Source organism: Leucopleurus acutus (assembly GCF_964270905.1).
Source record: "Leucopleurus acutus genome assembly, chromosome: 1".
Classification (NCBI taxonomy): Eukaryota; Metazoa; Chordata; class Mammalia; order Artiodactyla; family Delphinidae; genus Leucopleurus; species Leucopleurus acutus.
This window is the reverse complement of record NC_139142.1, coordinates 198,673,077-198,692,459: the sequence shown is the minus strand read 5'-3', so window position 1 is coordinate 198,692,459 and position 19,383 is coordinate 198,673,077. Positions and strand designations below refer to the sequence as shown.

The following is a 19,383-nucleotide window of genomic DNA, read 5'->3' as shown; positions in this document are numbered from 1 at the left end:
GCCTCTCCCGCTGTGGAGCACAGGCTCCGGACGCGCAGGCTCAGCGGCCATGGCTCACGGGCCCAGCCGCTCCGCGGCATGTGGGATCTTCCCGGACCGGGGCACGAACCCGTGTCCCCTGCATCGGCGGGCGGGCTCTCAACCAGTGCGCCACCAGGGAAGCCTTCCTCATCCTTTTTTTTTTTTTTGCGGTACGTGGGCCTCTCACTGTTGTGGCTTCTCCCGTTGCGGAGCACAGGCTCCAGACGTGCAGGCTCAGCGGCCATGGCTCACGGGCCCAGCCGCTCCGCGGCATGTGGGATCTTCCCGGACCGGGGCACGAACCCGTGTCCCCTGCATCGGCAGGCGGACTCTCAACCACTGCGCCACCAGGGAAGCCCCCTCATCCATTTTTTAAACATTTTTCTTTATCCATTATTTCCTTGAACTTATTTTTTCCCCCAGTTTTATTCTCCCTCTTCAATTTTTGATCTTTCTTGTCTTAATCTTTAAGTTTTTAAAATTCCTTCTTTTTTTCTATTTCTTTTTTATACTTGACTTGTAATCACTGAAAAATACATAATTTTTGCTGAATGACATAAACTACAATGATCTAGTCCAAATTTGGCAGACATGGGCATATAGAGAGACATTTAGAATATTAATTAATTCATCTACCTTTGTTTTGATCAAGATATTGTCATTTTTAACACTGAAATGGTATTATACACCTTTTCTTTTCCTTTTTCTTTTACAGAAATTAACTCATCTATGTCCCATATTTAATACTTTGTCTTATTTTGGTTTCTATTTTTTTCCCCCTGTCATTCCATTAAGGTATTTTACCAAGTGTTCTCTGAATTGAGATTTCTGTTTCCTAGCCACTCCTTCTTATAAATGTTTCTCTAGATAAAAGCTCACGACATAATGTCTTTTAGCTTTACTACAAGAGTTTTTCTGAGTAAAATTGTTTTCTTCAACAAAAACTTGACATGGTTTAGTAAACAAACTCTTACCTCTGCATAGGCCAGCTGGGTAAAGACAGTAGATTCCACCTGTATAAGGCTTACTATTCCAGGCACTGTTCTAAGTTCTTTATGTACAGTGTATTAACTCATACAGTTCTCAAAACAACTCTATGAAGTAGGTGGTGTCATCACCCCCATCTTACAGATGGGAAAACTGAGGCATAGATGTTGAGTCCTCTGCCCAAAGTCATAACGCCTCTAAGAGATAGACCTGACTCTAGAGTCTGTGCTCTCTGAGTTTATAATACATGGTTTTCCTTTGTTGCATTAGTGTGTTGATTACATTTCTGTGAATAAGTTCAGTAATGTGTGGTATGGTGACTCCTATAGCTCGTAGTTTCTAATTTCATTGAACTGTTACAAGTCACACAGCTAAGCACATACATAAAACCATCTAAAGGAAGTAATCATGAATTGGATGATCTTTAGCAACTTTGTAAATGGTTTGTGCTTGAAATGTACTTGTTTTTTAAGGTTAATAGGGGATATTATTGTTGTTATTTTTTTTTATATGTCCTAATTTGGGGTACATCATTTCAAGCATACTGAAAGTTTTTCAACCTGTGTTCTTTCTTGGTTTCAAATAGATATTGTGGAAAATCCATCCCACCCTCTCTTACCAGTAGTGACAACTCATTAATGCTTACATTTGTGGCTGACTCTGACCTTGCTTATGAAGGCTTTTTAGTAAACTATGAAGCAATTGATGCATCAGCAGGTAATAAAATAGCATTGTATGCTTGGTTTCACTTACTGCATTAAAGGGTAGTACTGTGAGAATACTCCATGCCAAAATCTGTGACATAATGCAAGGTGCTTTTAGAATAAAGTGTAGTGACTTAAGTGCCTTCCATATTAAATATAGAGTAATGAAAAGGTAAGAGTATTTTATCAATGTTAAATTTTCTAATTTTGGTAATTGTACTCTGATTTTGTAAGAGAATGTTTATGTTCTTAGGAATAATAAAGCGATGGGAGCAAAATATACGTATGTAGTAAATCTGAGTAAAAGGAATTTGGGAGCTTTTTCTTACAACTTTTCTGTGAGTTTAAAATTCTGTCAAAATTAAGTGTTACAAAAGAGACCAAACACTTATTTTAAGAAATTAGAGAAGGGGGGGGTGGGACGAATTGGGAGATTAGGTTTGACATAAATACACTACCGCGTGTAGAATAGCTAGCTGGTGGGAACCTGCTGTAGCGCACAGGGAGCTCAGCTCGGTGCTCTGTGATGACCTAGATGGGGGAAAGGGGGGGAGGGAGGTCCAGGAGGGAGGGGATATAGGTATACATACAGCTGATTCACTTCATTGTACAGCAGAAACTAACACAACATTGTAAAGCAATTTTATTTTACTCCAATAAAAAATAAAAAAAGAAAAGAACTTAGAAAAAGGACAACAGAATAAGAAACTACTACATGTAATTCTATGGCAGAAAATGAAAGATTTTTTGTCAAAATGTGCATTTCTAAAGTTGACTTAATGAAATTGAATCTTTTCAGCTTCTTTCCTTTTAGTGTATTTTTCCTATTACTTAATTCTCATCATTACTCTGCTCTTTGCAAATGCAGTGTGAGAAACAAACACCTTTGCCAGCAGGGTCTTTGAGCTCATGCATAAACCAGAGGTGCTCCCAGCCCCAGAACCTATGGGATTTAGGAGGGTGCCATGTTTTCTTAGGCTCCTGTTCCCACCTGGGATGTGTACCTTTTTAGGGAGTCTGGGTTTTCCTTTTGCATAATATTTAGAAAGATAGTTCATGGACCAAAATACTATGCAGTGTAGACATACAGGGGGTGGGGGTGTGTGACTGAGCTTCCCAAGCATTTCACACCTTTGATTGTCCCAGAAACATGTAATTCTCGGAAGCTTAAGAAAGTACTGAGAGCATTTCCCTGTACCAGATGTGCTCCCTCTGACACCGTCCTGCATCCAGAACTCCCCAGCCTCTCATCTTTTAAAGCCCGCACTCCCTTAAAAAAAAAAAAAGGTAAATTAATCTTCCCCTTGGAGTTTCCACCAATTTCTCACTTATTTCCTCTCAGAGCAGCTGGCCACTATTGTTCATTTCAGGCTGTTCTCCGTAATAGTTCAAGTTCTGTTTTGGAAGCGTGGCTTTAGATTTCTCCAGGATCCTGAGTGTGAGAAAATCATACACCTTTCTCTCCTGTGGGCTCCACTCTCGAGACAGTTCATTATCCAGCTCCAGCACCTGGGAAATTGAATCCCCAGCAGTTACAGTTGGTTATGTTATGTGATTGACATGTTTACTGGACTTCATTCAGATTTTTCACATCCAATGACCAAAACCGGCTTCTCAACAAATTCTAGTTGCACACAATTTTCCATACTTTTGTGGTTTTATATGCCTCATATTTTTGGCCCAAACCACAGCTGAATATTAGATTAGGATTTGGAGCAAGTCACTTGAACTGTCTGGGCCATAGTTTTCTCATCTGTAAAATTAAGGGATTGGATCTGATGATCTTTGGGATGTCTTCTGCCTTTAATCAACTATGAACACAAGTTTAATTTGCTGCATGAATAAACTAGCTGTAACTCAGGTAACAAACCATACAGGTGGGACCTCCTAAAATATTATGGAAATCTTCGTAACAATATGCAGTATCTCTGCAATGACTCACACAGCCTCGCTAAAACCACGCTGTTTTGTAAAGCAGTATCTAGTGCAATAGGAGTAATCTGGCAGGGAGGATGATAAATTTTAATTCAGAAAGATAAGATACAGGTAAAATAAAAGTAAGTTCTGAGAAAGGAAAGAAGCAAGCGGGACAGAAAAGAAAACTGACAAAGAAAAGACAGGTGATGAGAGAGAAGGGCATCCTGAGGTGGCAAACCCTAAAGCCTCTGCAATCCGCCTCCCCGTGAGGTCATCGCTACTCTGGCCGTGTTTGGTCCAGACAGGGCTGAAATCACAGACAGGGAAGCGTTTGCTTTCCACCCCTTGGCTGAGCCTGGCTGGTCTCTGTGCGCCTGCCCTTTGCTGGATGATTTCATCAGCCTGACTACCACAGTCAGATATTCTAAACAGCAGTCTAATCACTGGATCCGGGAGGCCGTAAGGCACCCTCATCTTATCATTTAGGAGCCCGTCTCAGTTTCCCATAGAGGAGGACACGAGGGATGGGCTCTCATGAACTGCTGAGGGCGCCCCTGAAGGACTGCTCAGGGGAGGACGGCTCAGGAGACTGATGTGCAGGTCGGGCTGGTCACAGCCAGGCGGGCAGCCCGAGTCTGAGTTCGCTGCCCACCTGGAAAGAGGGGGGTGGTGGGATGCTTTCTGTTCAGCTGTCATCTTATTTTTGACATTTTCTGCAGTGTTAGGGAAAAGTGTCAACGGACGCTCAGTCACTGGCCCTCATCCTATCTTACTGCTTTAGCAAAAGTTATCTTTAGGCACTAATGACAGTCCTGGGTTGTTGGCTTTTAGTCCATTGGCACCACAGGTGTGAGTTTCTCTGCTGTTTCCTGCCTTCATCTGGTAAAGGTTAAATTTCCTGACTTGAATCCAGTTACTTTTCCATCTGTAGTTGTCCCATGGGGCTGTGATGTTAGCCCCTAAATATGTGTGTGGGAGGAAAGAGATTGACTTCTGCTCCTTGCTTGGCTCCCTCCCGCATCAGCGTTTCTGCTTTCATCCAGATGTGCCTGGGGCAATAGAGACAAAGACCTAACTAGAAAATGCTGGCGGCTAGAACCCCTTAAGAATTTCTTAGTAACTGATTTATGAACCCGGGTTTAAATGTTTGCTCATTTAACGTACAAAATATTTGAATTCAGAGACAATATACTTGATTAGTTAACTTTAATTTAAACTGTAATTTTATTTTCTATCAACATCTACTGCATATACGTCAGTATACTCCTACCAAGAGGGGACTTTAAAAGGATAAGAAAGAATAGAGAAACGTACCTGACACGCTTTCTACTTTAACATTAGAAGAAAACCTGTATAACCTCTAGTCTACTGTTTTTCAAACGTTGAAGCATTCATGACTCCTCAGGGGGTCATGATATTATCTTATCAGATTGCTACCTACATTTGCGAAAAGTATGGAATAGAATAGAAAAGAATAGACTAGAAAATATCAGAACTTATCATGAAGGGTTTGGTGTTACTCCATGAAACCTCTTTGCATTATCTGTGTATGTGCATGATTGATGTCAATGTATTTTTATGGTGTGCCAGAAAACTCAAAACACTAATCTAGTCTGATTACCTTATCTAGTCCAATTACCTTATTTTTCAAATGAGGAAAATTGAAGTCCAGAATTGAATTTATCCTCCCAAGAATACACAGCTAAGTTGGTTTAGAAGCCACACACAAGCAGTCCAGTTCAAACATGGAATTCATTTGTTTTACCAAATCTAGACTAGTTCTCGATGCCCTGCACATGGGGGTGGCTGGTAACATTCCATTCAGACCTACAGTAGAACGGCAGTGGGCTTTTCCTATTTTTTGCTAGGGGAAGAGCTTTACAATTGTTTGGGGAAATGTCCAGGAGGTATCAGAAGCACATCAACATTAGGTTAAAAGTCGGCCCTGGGCTTCCCTGGTGGCGCAGTGGTTGAGAGTCCGCCCGCCGATGCAGGGGACTCGTGCCCCGGTCCGGGAAGATCCCACATGCCGCGGAGCGGCTGGGCCCGTGAGCCATGGCCGCTGAGCCTGCGTGGGCTTTCGCGTCCTTCTCATTCCCCACTCAGAGTTCCCACCTAGCCGGCAGTGGGTGTTTAGTGCTGTTTTTCATCCATCACCCTGGATCTGAGCCCAGAAGAGGCATCTAAGAGTGAGAAGTCAAGAAATGATTACCAGAAGGGAAAACGAGGGTTTCTTTAGAAGAAATACATAGAGAGAGTCTGTTTCTATTTTAAAACTTCAATCCGGCAGAGCAGTGTTCTCAAACTCTAGTGTTCATTGGATGCTCAAGGTGGGGTTTTCTTGTTACAGATTCAGGTATCAGAACCCCACCCAGGTATTCTGATTCACATAGGGCTAGGGTAGGTTTTCAGCAAGCAATTCAAGTGGTTCTAATAAAACTTTGCATTTCATCAGAGACTCTGAAAGTCAAGTCCTAGCATATAAATTGCTGTAGAATTACGACTGAGGTGTGATGGTGACTGGGCTGTAACTGCTCATGGGGGAAAGTACTTTCTATTATTCGGTGAAAGAAAGGCTGAAGGTGAAGTCAGAGCCTCGGTTCTAGTCCCAGCCTTGCTGCTAACTCGGAAAGCTTTGGGCAAGCCACAGCCTCTCTGATTCTTTCTGTCCAACTTGAATTCTGTATTTTCTGCTCTGAGATATTCAGATATTTTTAAGGATTTTTAAGTACGTCTATTGATCTCTTAAAGATTTACTCTCTCATTGGTCAGTAGTTTCTCATGTTTTTGTAGATACGGGTTTCCCAGCACTTCCCAGCTCAGTAGATTTATCTTATTTAATTTATCACATTTCTCAGTTCTTAGAATAAAAATGCTAAACAGAACATTGTGATATTCTTAGTTTTCTACTCACCTTCATTTCTAAATTGACATTTCATGCTTAGAGAAACCAGGGATTCATAAAGACCACAGGATTTGGAAAGGAAGCACTTGGGGTTGAACTTTATCTTTGTCGTGTCTGAACTAAGTGATTTTCAGAGCTTAACCTCCAGGAGTCTCATATGCTTCACCTGTACCTTCATCTGTAAGAAGTGGAGGTTATAATGCCTGGCTGTTTCACATAGTTGGGGAAGATAAAATGAGACATTTTCTGTGAAAATTATGTAATAATTTCCATGATTGTGCCAGATTTAAAGTAGAATTACTGATATCCAAGTACAGTTTTACAATAGCTGCTTTAGTGATTTAGCTTATATTCATGTTCCTTAAAATTGGTCATCGATATGGGAAAAGAAAAAGCCATGACCACCTAGCAGAAAATTGTAGGCAAATGTTAAATTTGGGTTAGGGAGGCTTCTTCTTTCCTCGTGAAGAAATTGAACCTGTAATTTTATATTCTCTCAAGTCTTCACTTTGAAGGTTGTTAAACCAAATATGCCAATAAAAGCAGATGGCGGTTCCGGGGTTCATTAGAAAATCTGAGGTCATAGGTATTCACGTAAACACAAGAAGTTTCCTAAATGATTTCAGAAAGCACCACCTATAGGTGGATCCCTAGTGTGATTGGCTAATCACAAAAGTTATCTCACAAGCCAAAGCAGGGAGGTGGTGGAGCAGCTACCCATAATCTAGGGTCTCCCTAGGAGACACATTCTTCTATCTACAGGGTCAGTTTATCCTACTCCCAGTCACCCAAATCGCATGGGGCAATACCATCATTGCTTTTTGAGTTGGAGGATTATCTGTGTTTTGAATTTTCCCTTGGATAATGAGCTGAATGCTATGTTACTAACACTTATTTAAAGGTGCTTAGTAGAGGCAGACACACCTTGTGATTTTTAGAAAAATACGGTTTTGTGATTTTGTAGTGGTCCGCAGCAGATGTTTGTGTACTTCCTCTTTTCTTTTTTTTTTCTTTTGAAGTTGGTCAGAAAGAAAGATGTGAGAGGCCTACTAATAGCTGTCTTTGATCTTCGGAGATGTGTTTTTCCACTGCTGGTTCAGTTGAATTCAGTGGATGGAAGAAATCTACTTTTCTTCTTCGTCTCTTTGTAAATGTTGTTAGACCATAATAAAGGGCAAACTGCCATTGGATATGAGTTTTCCTTTGGCTACATAAGATATAAACAAAAGGCATTTTTCGTGTTTGTATCTTGTGTCGATGTAAGAAGCATCATGGCAACACATGAATATCCTTTTATGGGACTATATTCAACTTTAGTTATTTGTGGTTTATTGCAAAGCATAAGAGGAAGCCAAAGTCTAGCATATTCTCAGTATACTGCCTCTAAGCATAAGCCTACTGATACTTCCCAGTATCAATATTATTCTATAAACAGCAGTTTATACTGTCAAGGGAAGAACACGTGAACATTGTACAGATTTCAGAGTTAGATAAGAGGACTTACTAACCTTTCAAGAAACAAGTACGTTAAGTTTAGAGAACCATTGTTTTTCTCTCTGTAATACAAATTAGATATGTGAAGCTCATAAAACTACAGTCAAATTTTCACATTAAATATTCTATCATTTAATATTTGTAGCAGGTGTACCTGCTCCAGCCTAGCAGGAGCTACTCTCCTCTGGCATGACTTTCGAAGTCTCACCCCATGCTTGCCCAGTCCAGGCTCTGGCAGGAGTTCAGAGGGAACTTTCCGCAGATGCCTGGTTCCCCTCTCTGTAAGTGTCTTCCTCACTGGAGCAGTGCCAGTGCCTTTGGAAGCCCTATACTCTGATCCCTGCTTCCTCAGCTCAACAGGACTGTCATTCACTACTTTGGCTTCAGCTGTGGTCAGAAAATTCTTGGCCCAGATAAAAAGCCAAGGAAATCAAGACTCCTACCTCATGAATTTTCTTTCTGTCAAGGATTGCAGTCTTGGACTGCCTGTGGTCCAGTGCCTCCTATATTTTGTCCAGTTTTATAGCTGTTATGGAGAGGGGCTAGTCTAGTATTAGTTACTTGCCATGGCTGGAAACAGAGATTCCTATAACTTAAATTTAGTAAACATTATAAAATATTAAAGAATCACAATATACCCAGGAGAGAGGACAGGGGAAAATGAGGTGAGAAAAGTGGAAGGAGTAGGGATGGCGTAGAGACAAGGGTAGGAAGTTAGATACTTGTCCCCCACTTCTTAGTTTTCAGCACATTAAGTAATATAATTTTAACAAATATTTATTAGATGTGATCTGGGCCGGGTACTGTGGTGACAATTAATAAAGGTTAACAAGGTCCCATTCATATCTCGATGAATGAGAGGAAAGGCTTAGTAGAGGAAATATACTCACATAAACACAATCACAATAAAATATATATTGGGGGTTCAGATTGCAATTTGCATAAAGTTTTATTGAGCACAAGGACATTAATTCTGTTTGATCAGGAAACGTTTCACAGAGGAAGTGATATTTGAATTTGACTTTGAATGATGGTGTGTTGGGGAAGGAGGGCAGGTTGTCGGATACAGCGTGTTAAACAAAGTGAACAGCGTGAAGATCATTTGAATACCTCAGGGACCGTTTTTTACCTTTGTGCCAACAATGGAAAAGAAGCTTGATGTGTAAACCAGAATTTCAGTAGGGATTCACACCCACCTACCCGTTACAAGTACTACAATAATCACTTGCATATGGACAAGGTACAGGGAAATTACTCAGCATTACCTCTCAAAATTTTTCATTAAAATTTCCTTTACTTGGGAACCTGATTATACAGGCCATTCTCCTGCAGACTCATTCCAAGTTGCTTGAAAATACTCAGTGCAATTGTATCTCCCCTCTGGGGGTAGAGTGGGAAAGCAAGGGACAGTATCATTTTAAGAACAAGTGAAACGGGCAGAGAATTCGCTCTCGATATTTGATTTATTGGCTAAAGCTATTTGACTGCAGGGGTGGTCAATTAGTCTGTAAGTTTGTCAGCTCAGGGAGACTGGGTCACAGATTTCACTTACTGTCCATTTGATCCATAAATTTTTATCTTAGTAATACTCATTAGTGGATCTGAAATACTTAATATACCACCTCTTCACACACATTCCCGCCCCTCTCCTGCTCTCCTCTGCTTTTTCTCTGCCTTTTCCCTTCCTTGTTTTCTCCCTTCCTTCCTCCCTCCCTCCCTTCCTTCTTTTCTTATTTGACCCTTGAAGAAATATCTTGGCAGACTGTAGAAAAGTATAGAAGTATATACAACATTCATCCCTCAAGTTAAATATCACTGTCAACTCCTTCAATAAATTAAGCCTTGATTACTTGCTGTTTAAAATCGAGTAAACCAAATGCATGGTGAATGCCAGTTCTCTGAAGGCCGTACATAGGTAGGAGAACCTGTAGTATTTCCTGTGCATCTCTGTGCTCTCAATGGCAGTGGTTCCTCTTTTCTTTTCTGAGTATGATTATACAGCTGCAACTGGGGGAAATAGCACACCTGAACATCCTCATTTTCTTTTTTTTATTCATCATAAAGTATAATAGTTTATTCTTCTCCAAAACCTGTCAGTCAAAGACCTGTGTCTACTCCTGGATCCTAGATTTGTGTTATTGCTGGATCCAATTGAAGATACATTAAGAATGCATTGAAACCAGACTTTCTCTGGAAAATATCTCAGATTTGGAGGGCATTTGGAGTGGATTGGTTAGTGACTAGAGGACTGAATAGGTCAACGGTTAAAGTAGAACAGTTAGTCGTTATCTAGGACGTAAACGTATCCGGGTACTATCTAAACGTTTCATATGAACGATCTCATTTAGTCCTCACTTTTATGCTCTGCTTTTCTTACACTTTTCTGTTCTATTTCGAAGCATAATGATGGTCACTACCATTTACTGAGCACGTAGCACGTCCAAGTCCTTTAATTGCATTATATCTCTGACGCTTGGGTGTGCACTCAAAGATAGTTACAACTCCATCTTAGAGATGAGGGTCAGAGAGGTGAAGCAACTTGCCTAACGTTGTACAGTTTGTCATTGTTTGAGCTGGGCGTTGATTCAAGGTCACTCTGATCCCTGGGTCTCATCTCCTGTTTATCACCCTGTGGCTGAGTACCAGCTTTGTCATTTCTCATAAATTCATGCTTTGACAAAAACCATTTTGAAAGAAGGGTACAAAGCGAAGAACAGAACTGAATTATCGCTAGGCCTCCCCCTGTGATTTCTGCAGTTGAGCCTAATTTTTAATGTTTATGATAATTTGCGTGGATTAAAAAAATTATAGCACTTCCAAGAACCAAAAAGTCGCGATTATATGTAACAAATTCCACTACACAGCTTAGGTTTACTATTAGTAATTGTTTTTGCCTTTGAGACCAAAAACTTTGTTCTGAAAGGAAATCATTCTTTGAACATCCCCGAATGGCCTATTGAAAATCAAGTATTTTGACAAAAATTAATGAAGTGTATATTACTGAATGTCTGGTAAATGTAGTATAATATTTTTTATTTCCTCTCTTGTGATCTGTTTCTTTTCACAGCATGCTTGGAAGACTATACAGGTGAATCTGGGACTTTCACTTCTCCAAACTTCCCCAGTAATTATCCCAACAACTTAGAATGCATTTATAGGATCACGGTGAAGACCAGCCAACAGATTGCATTGCACTTCACAAACTTCTCCTTGGAGGAGGCCATCGGGGGAACTTGTGTAGCAGATTATGTGGAAATCAGGTGAGCACCTTTATTTCGTCATAATTTGTTCGTTATTTATTTTCATTCATAATCTTTCTTGGAAAGGTTAAGGAAAAAAATACAGAAATTTTCTGTAAAGCTCCCTTTTGTGCTCTTTCTTGCAAGATAGAAAGTTTGTCATTCTATCCTGCTGAACTGAATGAATAAGCATTTTCAGAACTCTAATGGAAAACTGATGAACTCATAAAAGTGCTAACAAAAGATCAAGATAAAAAAAAATGAATTACATGGGACTGAGTGAACCGATGAGGATGATTATAATTTTTGTGACTTTCTGTTTGAATAAAAATAAATAAATAAAGAATAAAGTTTGTCATTTGGAACCTGGCTTAACAGTAGGAAAACAGAAAATTGCATAAGATTCAGTGGTTATTTAGAAGTGATTATTTTATTGGGAATATTTAAAAATAAACTCTGAATTTTATTTGGGCAGAGTAAACAGATATACTACTGGTCTGAAATTAGACACTTGCAATTCAGGTACTGAATACCTACTTTATGTAAAATCAATTTAAGTTTTAGGCTGTTTACTGTCCATTTAGTCTAATTTGTCATAAAAGCGATGGTAAGATAAAGTTTTCACAAAGTTTTTTTTTGTGTTCAGATAATAAATTCTAGGCTTGTGAATTTCAGTGCAAGGCTTTATTCTTTAATTCTTTAGTGCTTTGAAAGAATGGGTTTTAAAAAGTTATATTTGCAGTAAAGGTGAGTTAAGTTATACATTAATATCTCCCCAAATCATTACATTGAGTTAAATTAGACTAATCAATTTGGTGTGCATCTGTGTTAAATTTTTTATTTGACATTTCAAAAGCCTAGAAGCTTATACTATTTTACAGTAAATTTTGTTCTATGATGTAAAGTAAGGTACTAAAACAATAAAGCATTATCATACCATGAATGCTAAAACAACATAATTTTCAGCAATCGTTGGACTTTAATGTTGAGTGAATATTTTTTTTCTAGGCTTGAAAAAGCTATAGATTATAAACTAGATTTAAGACTCTAAAAGTTCTTGGGGAAAGAATTATTTTCAAAATTTTGCTTAACTATGTCAAATATATTAAATTTTGAAAATTTTCAAATGAGAAGAAAAACATTTAAGTTTTCTCTATAAAATTAAGCAACATTTGTTTCTACTGTTAATAATTATGGTTTCTTTATCCTTTGTTCTCTGACCCATTTGCCAGATGCTTTATTTGAGAGGGAGAAGATTACACACTTTTTCTCCATTTGCAACTGGTTATATAAAATGTCATGCCAACCATACATGATGGTTATTCTATGTTATTATTCATATATTATTTAATGAAGTGAAAACTTGAAATTGTTTTTAGAATATTTGAGAGAGAGGTTGACTGACAAACTGATCTGTTTTTGATCTCAAAGTTCAATTAACGTTCAATGTTTATATCGTAATATTATCAATACCCTAACAAATGATCACATCTGTATTTTGTCACAGGAATGGAGGCTATGAAACTTCACCACCCCTGGGGCAATACTGTGGCTCAAATCCACCTCCAAGAATCATCTCCCACAGTAACAAACTATGGTTAAAATTTAAGAGTGACTTCTTTGGCTCAGGGCCTGGATTCTCGGCTTACTGGGATGGGTCCTTAACAGGTAAATGGCCAAGACTTGTCTTTTATTGGAGAGTCCAGTCTAACTGGCATCTTGATTGTTGGATTGCTGTGCTCTTATCTGTTTTTTTTCCAGCTGTATTTTGTCAGTACTATTTATAATAAACTTCAACATTGTGAGTATTTCTGAATTAACAGTAGCCGTTTTGTTTTTATTTTTGAAGGGCAAAGTAAGGGAAAATGTTCTAGTTCCCTGGTATAGTTCATCAAGCTGTTCATCTTGGTTAGGAAAAGGAAAGTACATTGACGTGAATTAGGGTTACAGGCTAGCTACTCCCTGGTGGTGCAGTTTTGTTTTGCAACTTGGTTTAGAGGGGAGTGACAGTAGCACCAGTTTGATATAGACAAGAAGATGCAGTTTTACCAGAAAGAAAAGGATGTGTGTCATCCCATGTCTCTCTCCCGTAGGTTGTGGAGGCAATCTCACCACTCCCACCGGCATGTTCACATCTCCCAACTACCCGATGCCCTACCACCACGGCTCCCAGTGCCACTGGTGGTTGAAATCCAGCCACGGCAGTCCGTTTGAACTGGAATTTGAAGACTTCCATTTGGAGTACCATCCAAACTGCACTTCAGATTATCTGGCCGTATGTATAAAGTTTCACTTGTAGCCTCCACTGCTTCCATCTTGCCCAACACACCTTAATGCATCATTTTTTATTTTTGAGATTCGGGAAAGGGGAACATTTAAACAAAAGATCCATATTAGAAACTGAAACAGAATAAAAAATTAAAATTTGATGAGAATAGCCTTTTAAGTACAGCATATATTAATGAATGTCTTGGTACACTAAGTACTTAAAATATATTGAATATGCACTGTTAAGATATGGTTAAAATCTCCTGAAAGGGGTTGTGAGATTTATCATAATTATTATCTACATAATTTCTATATATACACGGAAAACTAACAATCTAGAGGATGTATTAGAGGGTGAATTAGAGAAGATAATTGAAGTCATCGAAACAGGACTTTTTACAGTATCAGCAAGTCACCCTCGTCCATTGAAAAACCATCTAAATAAAAAATGTATTAAAGTGCAATAAATTATAAACTATGAACTAAAAAAGCAAGGAAGACTACTGATAATAGCTATGGTCTCCAAAACATGTAATAATCCTTCATTTTCAATCTTTACATTTCAACCTGGGTTCTGAGTTCATGGCTCAAGTTTATAGACATTTAAATATAATTTTAAAAGATATTTTGATTCAGGACTTTTCTTTTGTCATATCATTTTGTATTTCTTCCCCACTTCTTAAGAAATACAGTGTCCTTTAGATAGTGTTTATAGCCATAATCATCTGACATTTAAAACGTTTTCTTAAAGGTATATGATGGGCCAAGTACCAGCTCTCATCTGCTAACCCAGCTTTGTGGGAACGAGAAACCGCCTGTCATCCGTTCTAGTGGAGACAGTGTGTCTTTAAAACTGAGGACAGATGAAGGTCAGCAAGGACGTGGCTTCCTGCTTAAATACCACCAGAGTAAGTGTGTGTGCCGGTTGCTTGGTGCCTATAGTGGGTCTTCAATCTCTGGATGAATGAAGCAAATTGAAATAAGTGTAACCCATTGGTTTGAGCAACTGAAAGAAATCTTACCTCCTTATGAAAAAAAATTTAACTCTATCTGAGGGAGAAACGCTTACGCCTTGAATTTAATGTCATGCAACTAAAGCACGTGGTAAGCTACAGAAACTTGGAAGCGGAATATGCTCAGACAGTTGCAATTCAGCTAAAGATCAGTGTAACAGGTTAGCAGCTAATGGGTTTTCATTTGGATTAAACATTACAAACTTCTAATTAGACATTATTCCATTGTACTGAAGTGTATTGAACACTATTGTTTTTGGCTTCTATCTCAAAAGGTACTTAAATTTTATTAAGGGAGACTATGCTTATGAATCATATGTGAAGTAGGCACATTCTTTGCTGTGGAAAAATCTGGTCATTGTAGAGATGCCGTTTTAAAATCTGCTTTCCCTTGAGGCAAGATGGTGGAACTAAAGGAGTATTGAACAAAGAGTCAAGGGTCCCGGGTGTTTGTCCTGACCCCCAAGTTCCTCGGAAGTTCACTTGTTTTCTCTGGGGTTACATGACTTTCTCATAAAAAAAAGATTACATTAGTTGATCAGGAAATCTCCCTTCTAGCACTAGAATTAAACACTTCCTAAATTTAGTTTCAAAATGAAAATTCAAGAAAACAAGTTTTCCTTTAATTTATGTTATTTAATAAACAATTTATTTGTGTTTTAAAAAGTAGAGTTCGTTGCCCCATCAAAGCTAAGTTTATCAATAATTTTGGCACAATTACCTAAAAATGGAATGAAAATTACAAGATCATAATCTGAACACACAGATTATACCCTTTGGATTAGTTGAAAGAGTATTAATATTTAACCTTGAAATGTGTGAATTTGAAGGCTCACATTCACTTACTTCTGAGAGTTAGGCTACATTCTAGGTAGTTTTGAATATTGAGTTTTAATGATATATGGCTTTGTTCTTCAGAAATTCATTGTTAGTGTATGAAAATCTCTCCCCAGTTTTATCAAGGGATGTATCTGTTTGGTTGAGCATAAAATCATTCTCTATTATTATTATTGCTGTGTTCATTTGTTTCTCGATTATAGTCACATTGATTATTAAAGGTCCCTTCCTTTTCTTTGTATTCCTGTGATATTTTGTTTTTCTCTAATAATGTCAGACCACTGAAGGAGTAACGTAGTGCACATGGATATAGGTCCTTAACGGTAGAATCGGAGCTAACCGGTGAGATTTTCTGTGCAATCTGCCATTTGAAATTGGAGGTTTGCAGAGAGTATGATGCCTGAGAACTGGGAGACAACCCATAGGGTTTAATGGAATATATTTTCCCCTGCCCTGTTGTGTAGTCATTGAGGCCCATGGTACCTACCTGCCTAATAGATGTAACTTCTCGCAGGCACCCAAAACAACAAAATTCTTCTTTAGAAATCCTTGGTGGGCAAAAATGTGACCTAAATATTTTTAAGAAGAAAGAGTTTTATTCCCTTGTTCCAGCAAAGGAAGATTTTTGAAGACCCACAAATGTAGGCTTGTCCATACCAAAGCTTACAAATGGTGTCCCAGCCACCAGTGGAGAAGCAGTGTAGTAGAAATGCATCTATGAACCACATTTTTCAGAGACAACGTTTTTGATGTAGTATTTATTTTCCCATTCTCTTTTATTGTACATCATACAATATGAAAAAGACTCGAGAAGAGGCCTGCACAGGCCTTACTCAAGCCATTAAGTTTGGCGGAATTTGGCGCTGACTCCCAGGACTACCCCGTACCTAGAAGTCCCTAGCATGGTTTTGTTGAAAATTCAGCTGACGGAAATGCCACCACTGGCTTGAAGACTTTATTCAGAATTTAATGTTTTTATTTCTTCTTCAAATCCTTTACATTGCTTCTGTTCGTTTGATACTTCCTGATGACTAACTGGAGGAATAACAGAGTCTTTATTATGAATTTCATGCTGACTTTTGAATGTTCAACAAAGCCATGTTGTTATTCATTTTTAGCCCTCACACAGGACTTTGTGTTTTTAAACTGTTGAATTTAAAGGCCAAGATTTCTGTCCCTTGCAAATGCTAAAGTTAGAAAAACAGAAGCATGGAATGTTTAATACACTTTTCTAAACAAGCAAATTAGACTGATGTCTGAGTCGTGCTAAGCTATTCTGCTCTGCACCAATTCACAGGAATTTGATGCCTGTTTTAACGCAGGCAATTTTCATGACACTTTAAGGTTTATGAATTCACTTAAGTATTATTTCACATTTGTTCTAAATGGTAACCGTTTCCCTATAAAGATGCTGTACCAACTACATGTATATATATGCATGTATGTGTGTGTGTGTCTGTATACTCACATACATATAGGTTTCTCACACTCACATACATATAGGTTTCTTTTTTTTATAAATTTATATTTTTTTTATTTTCATTTTTGGCTGCGTTGGGTCTCTGTTGCTGTGCGCGGGCTTTCTCTAGTTGCGGTGAGCGGGGGCTACTCTTCATTGTGGTGCACGGGCTTCTCATTGCAGTGGCTTCTCTCGTTGCAGAGCACGGGCCCTAGGAGTGCGGGCTCAGTAGTTGTGGCACGTCGGCTCAGTAGTTGTGGCTCGCGGGCTCTAGAGCGCAGGCTCAGCAGTTGTGGCACACGGGCTTAGTTGCTCCGTAGCATGTGGGATCTTCCCGGGCTAGGGCTCGAACCTGTGTCCCCTGCGTTGGCAGGCGGATTCTTAACCACTGCACCACCAGGGAAGCCCCATAGGTTTCTTTTTAACCTAGCTGTTTTCCTAAAGGAAAATCTCACACACATCTTGGAGCAATTATGATATATATGACGGTGGTTCTTAACAATCATTATTATTTTTTCCAGCATGTGAGAACGTGGTGATTGTGAATCAGACGTATGGCATCTTAGAGAGTATACATTATCCAAATCCCTATTCTGTCAATCAGCGTTGCAACTGGACCATCCGAGCAACAGCTGGAAACACTGTGAATTATACGTTTTTAGCCTTTGAATTGGAACATCACGCAAACTGCTCCACCGACTACTTAGAGGTATGTGTTCTGAAGCTAAATAAATCACTGCATTTTCAGCTCAAGTTAGCAAGCCAAGATAAAAGTCATCATGCTTTGTAGAACCGAATCTCTCACTCTGCCCTACATGTCTATAGTATGCCAACTACCCATGGTATTTGAACAGGTATATTTCATGTCTCTTTCACTGCATCATCTTGATAGTAAGGATATTTAATCTACTAAATTATATTCACAAATAACTATGTTTTTAGGTTTCAGTGTAACTTCTGGACTGAGTAATCTCGTATTACTTAAATAATGCAGAAGTAGAAGGATAGCTTCTGGTTTTTGTTGGTTGTTTTTATGTTCTCTGTAAACAAGAAATCAGAAAGTATTTAAGTATCATGGCTTTATTTAACACTTAATTTACCTGATACTGGGAATCATGATTTTGATTCTTGTTTTTTATTTTTAAACTTAAGTTCATTTCAGTTAATTTTTCTTTTTGTAAAATGGAAGTTTCTATTTGTTACAATAATGACCACCAATAACATTTATTGAACTTTCCATATACCATGCTATGTGATAAAAGTTGCTTGAGAATTAGGTAACCCAAAATATGAGGTAATCTGCTACTTTTATGATAAAATATTTTATTTACCAAAGTTTTTTTGCTAATTTGCATATGCAACTTCGTAGAGATATAGATTGAACAGGTAGGCAGCTACTTACTTTACTTTACAAATGTAGTTATACATTCATATATAAAATTATATATTTTATAAACTATTAGTTTAGAATATTATTTTCCACTTTCACACTTCATGAAACAATTTTACTCAGGCTATTTACATATATTTTGCCATCTAGTTTTCATCATTAATAAAATCACTTTTTGAGTCCTCTAACACATCATCTTTTATCTCCGTCTACATTGCTAATATATAATACTTCTGAATCTACGTATGATGTTTTCACTAGAAATCTTTTCTGAAGAGACCAGTACCCACTCTGATAACGTTAGGACATTTCCCCTCATCCCATCTATCCAAACACAATTGTTTAGTGTCTTTCTCTTTGAGATGGTCAGTGATTTTTGGAAGTCTTGCTTGCAAAGGCTTCCAACGGTCAGCACATGTAACTTTGAGGACATATTCCCAGGGAAAAAACCATTATCTTTGTAAAAGTTTCTTAACCTTCTTTTTTACCAATTCTTTAAAACAAACTAGCGTTGATCAAGGTCATTTGAGTTTGACATATTTTTTTCAAATTGTACTTTTGTTCAAAACAAAGAAGAGAAAGCTTCCCATACTTTGAGAGACTTTGTGAGGTGCCGAATACATGGATTCCCTTGTTTTTGAAGGATACTTTCTTTGGGTAAAAAAAAAAATCTTGCTTTATATTTAGAAAAGCTCAGTATCAGAGAAACAGTAAGCATAGTGTTTACCCATCAGAAAGTTATATTTACTAGTATTCAAAGAAAATATGAGACAACGTAAAACAAACATAAAACAAGCATGAAACTGACAGTGGTTTTAAAGTCTCCTTTCCTTGATCTAGTGCTCAGGTGGTCTTCACAAGCATAACAATGGCATGTTTGTCTCATTCCTTTACCTGGAGTGATCACCTTTTTCTTTTCTTCACATGGTGAGACACTGTTCATTCTTTAGGGAAAAAAAGGCACAGGTTGCTTTCAAAGCTACGTGTTCATACCACAAACCCGGCAGTCTATCATATCATGTTTGTACTTCTGTGACGGTGTCCACATGCCCTACTGGACCATGAGCTTTCTGAAGGTGTGAGCTGTCTCTGATTAACTTTGTAACCCAGGCACTGATTACAGAGTTGGGATCTTATAGGGGTTCAGTA

General features: G+C 38.4%; 1 protein-coding gene across 1 annotated transcript in view; it reads left to right on the top strand.

Moving 5' to 3' along the window:
• Positions 1–19,383, top strand: part of CUBN (cubilin) — a 262,964-nt gene that overhangs the window by 50,813 nt on the left and 192,768 nt on the right. The window contains exons 22-27 of the mRNA XM_082845199.1: positions 1,595–1,725; positions 11,096–11,288; positions 12,775–12,935; positions 13,361–13,542; positions 14,287–14,443; positions 17,366–17,553. Coding sequence (XP_082701325.1) covers positions 1,595–1,725; positions 11,096–11,288; positions 12,775–12,935; positions 13,361–13,542; positions 14,287–14,443; positions 17,366–17,553 — 1,012 coding nt within the window. The remainder of the gene's footprint in view (positions 1–1,594; positions 1,726–11,095; positions 11,289–12,774; positions 12,936–13,360; positions 13,543–14,286; positions 14,444–17,365; positions 17,554–19,383) is intronic.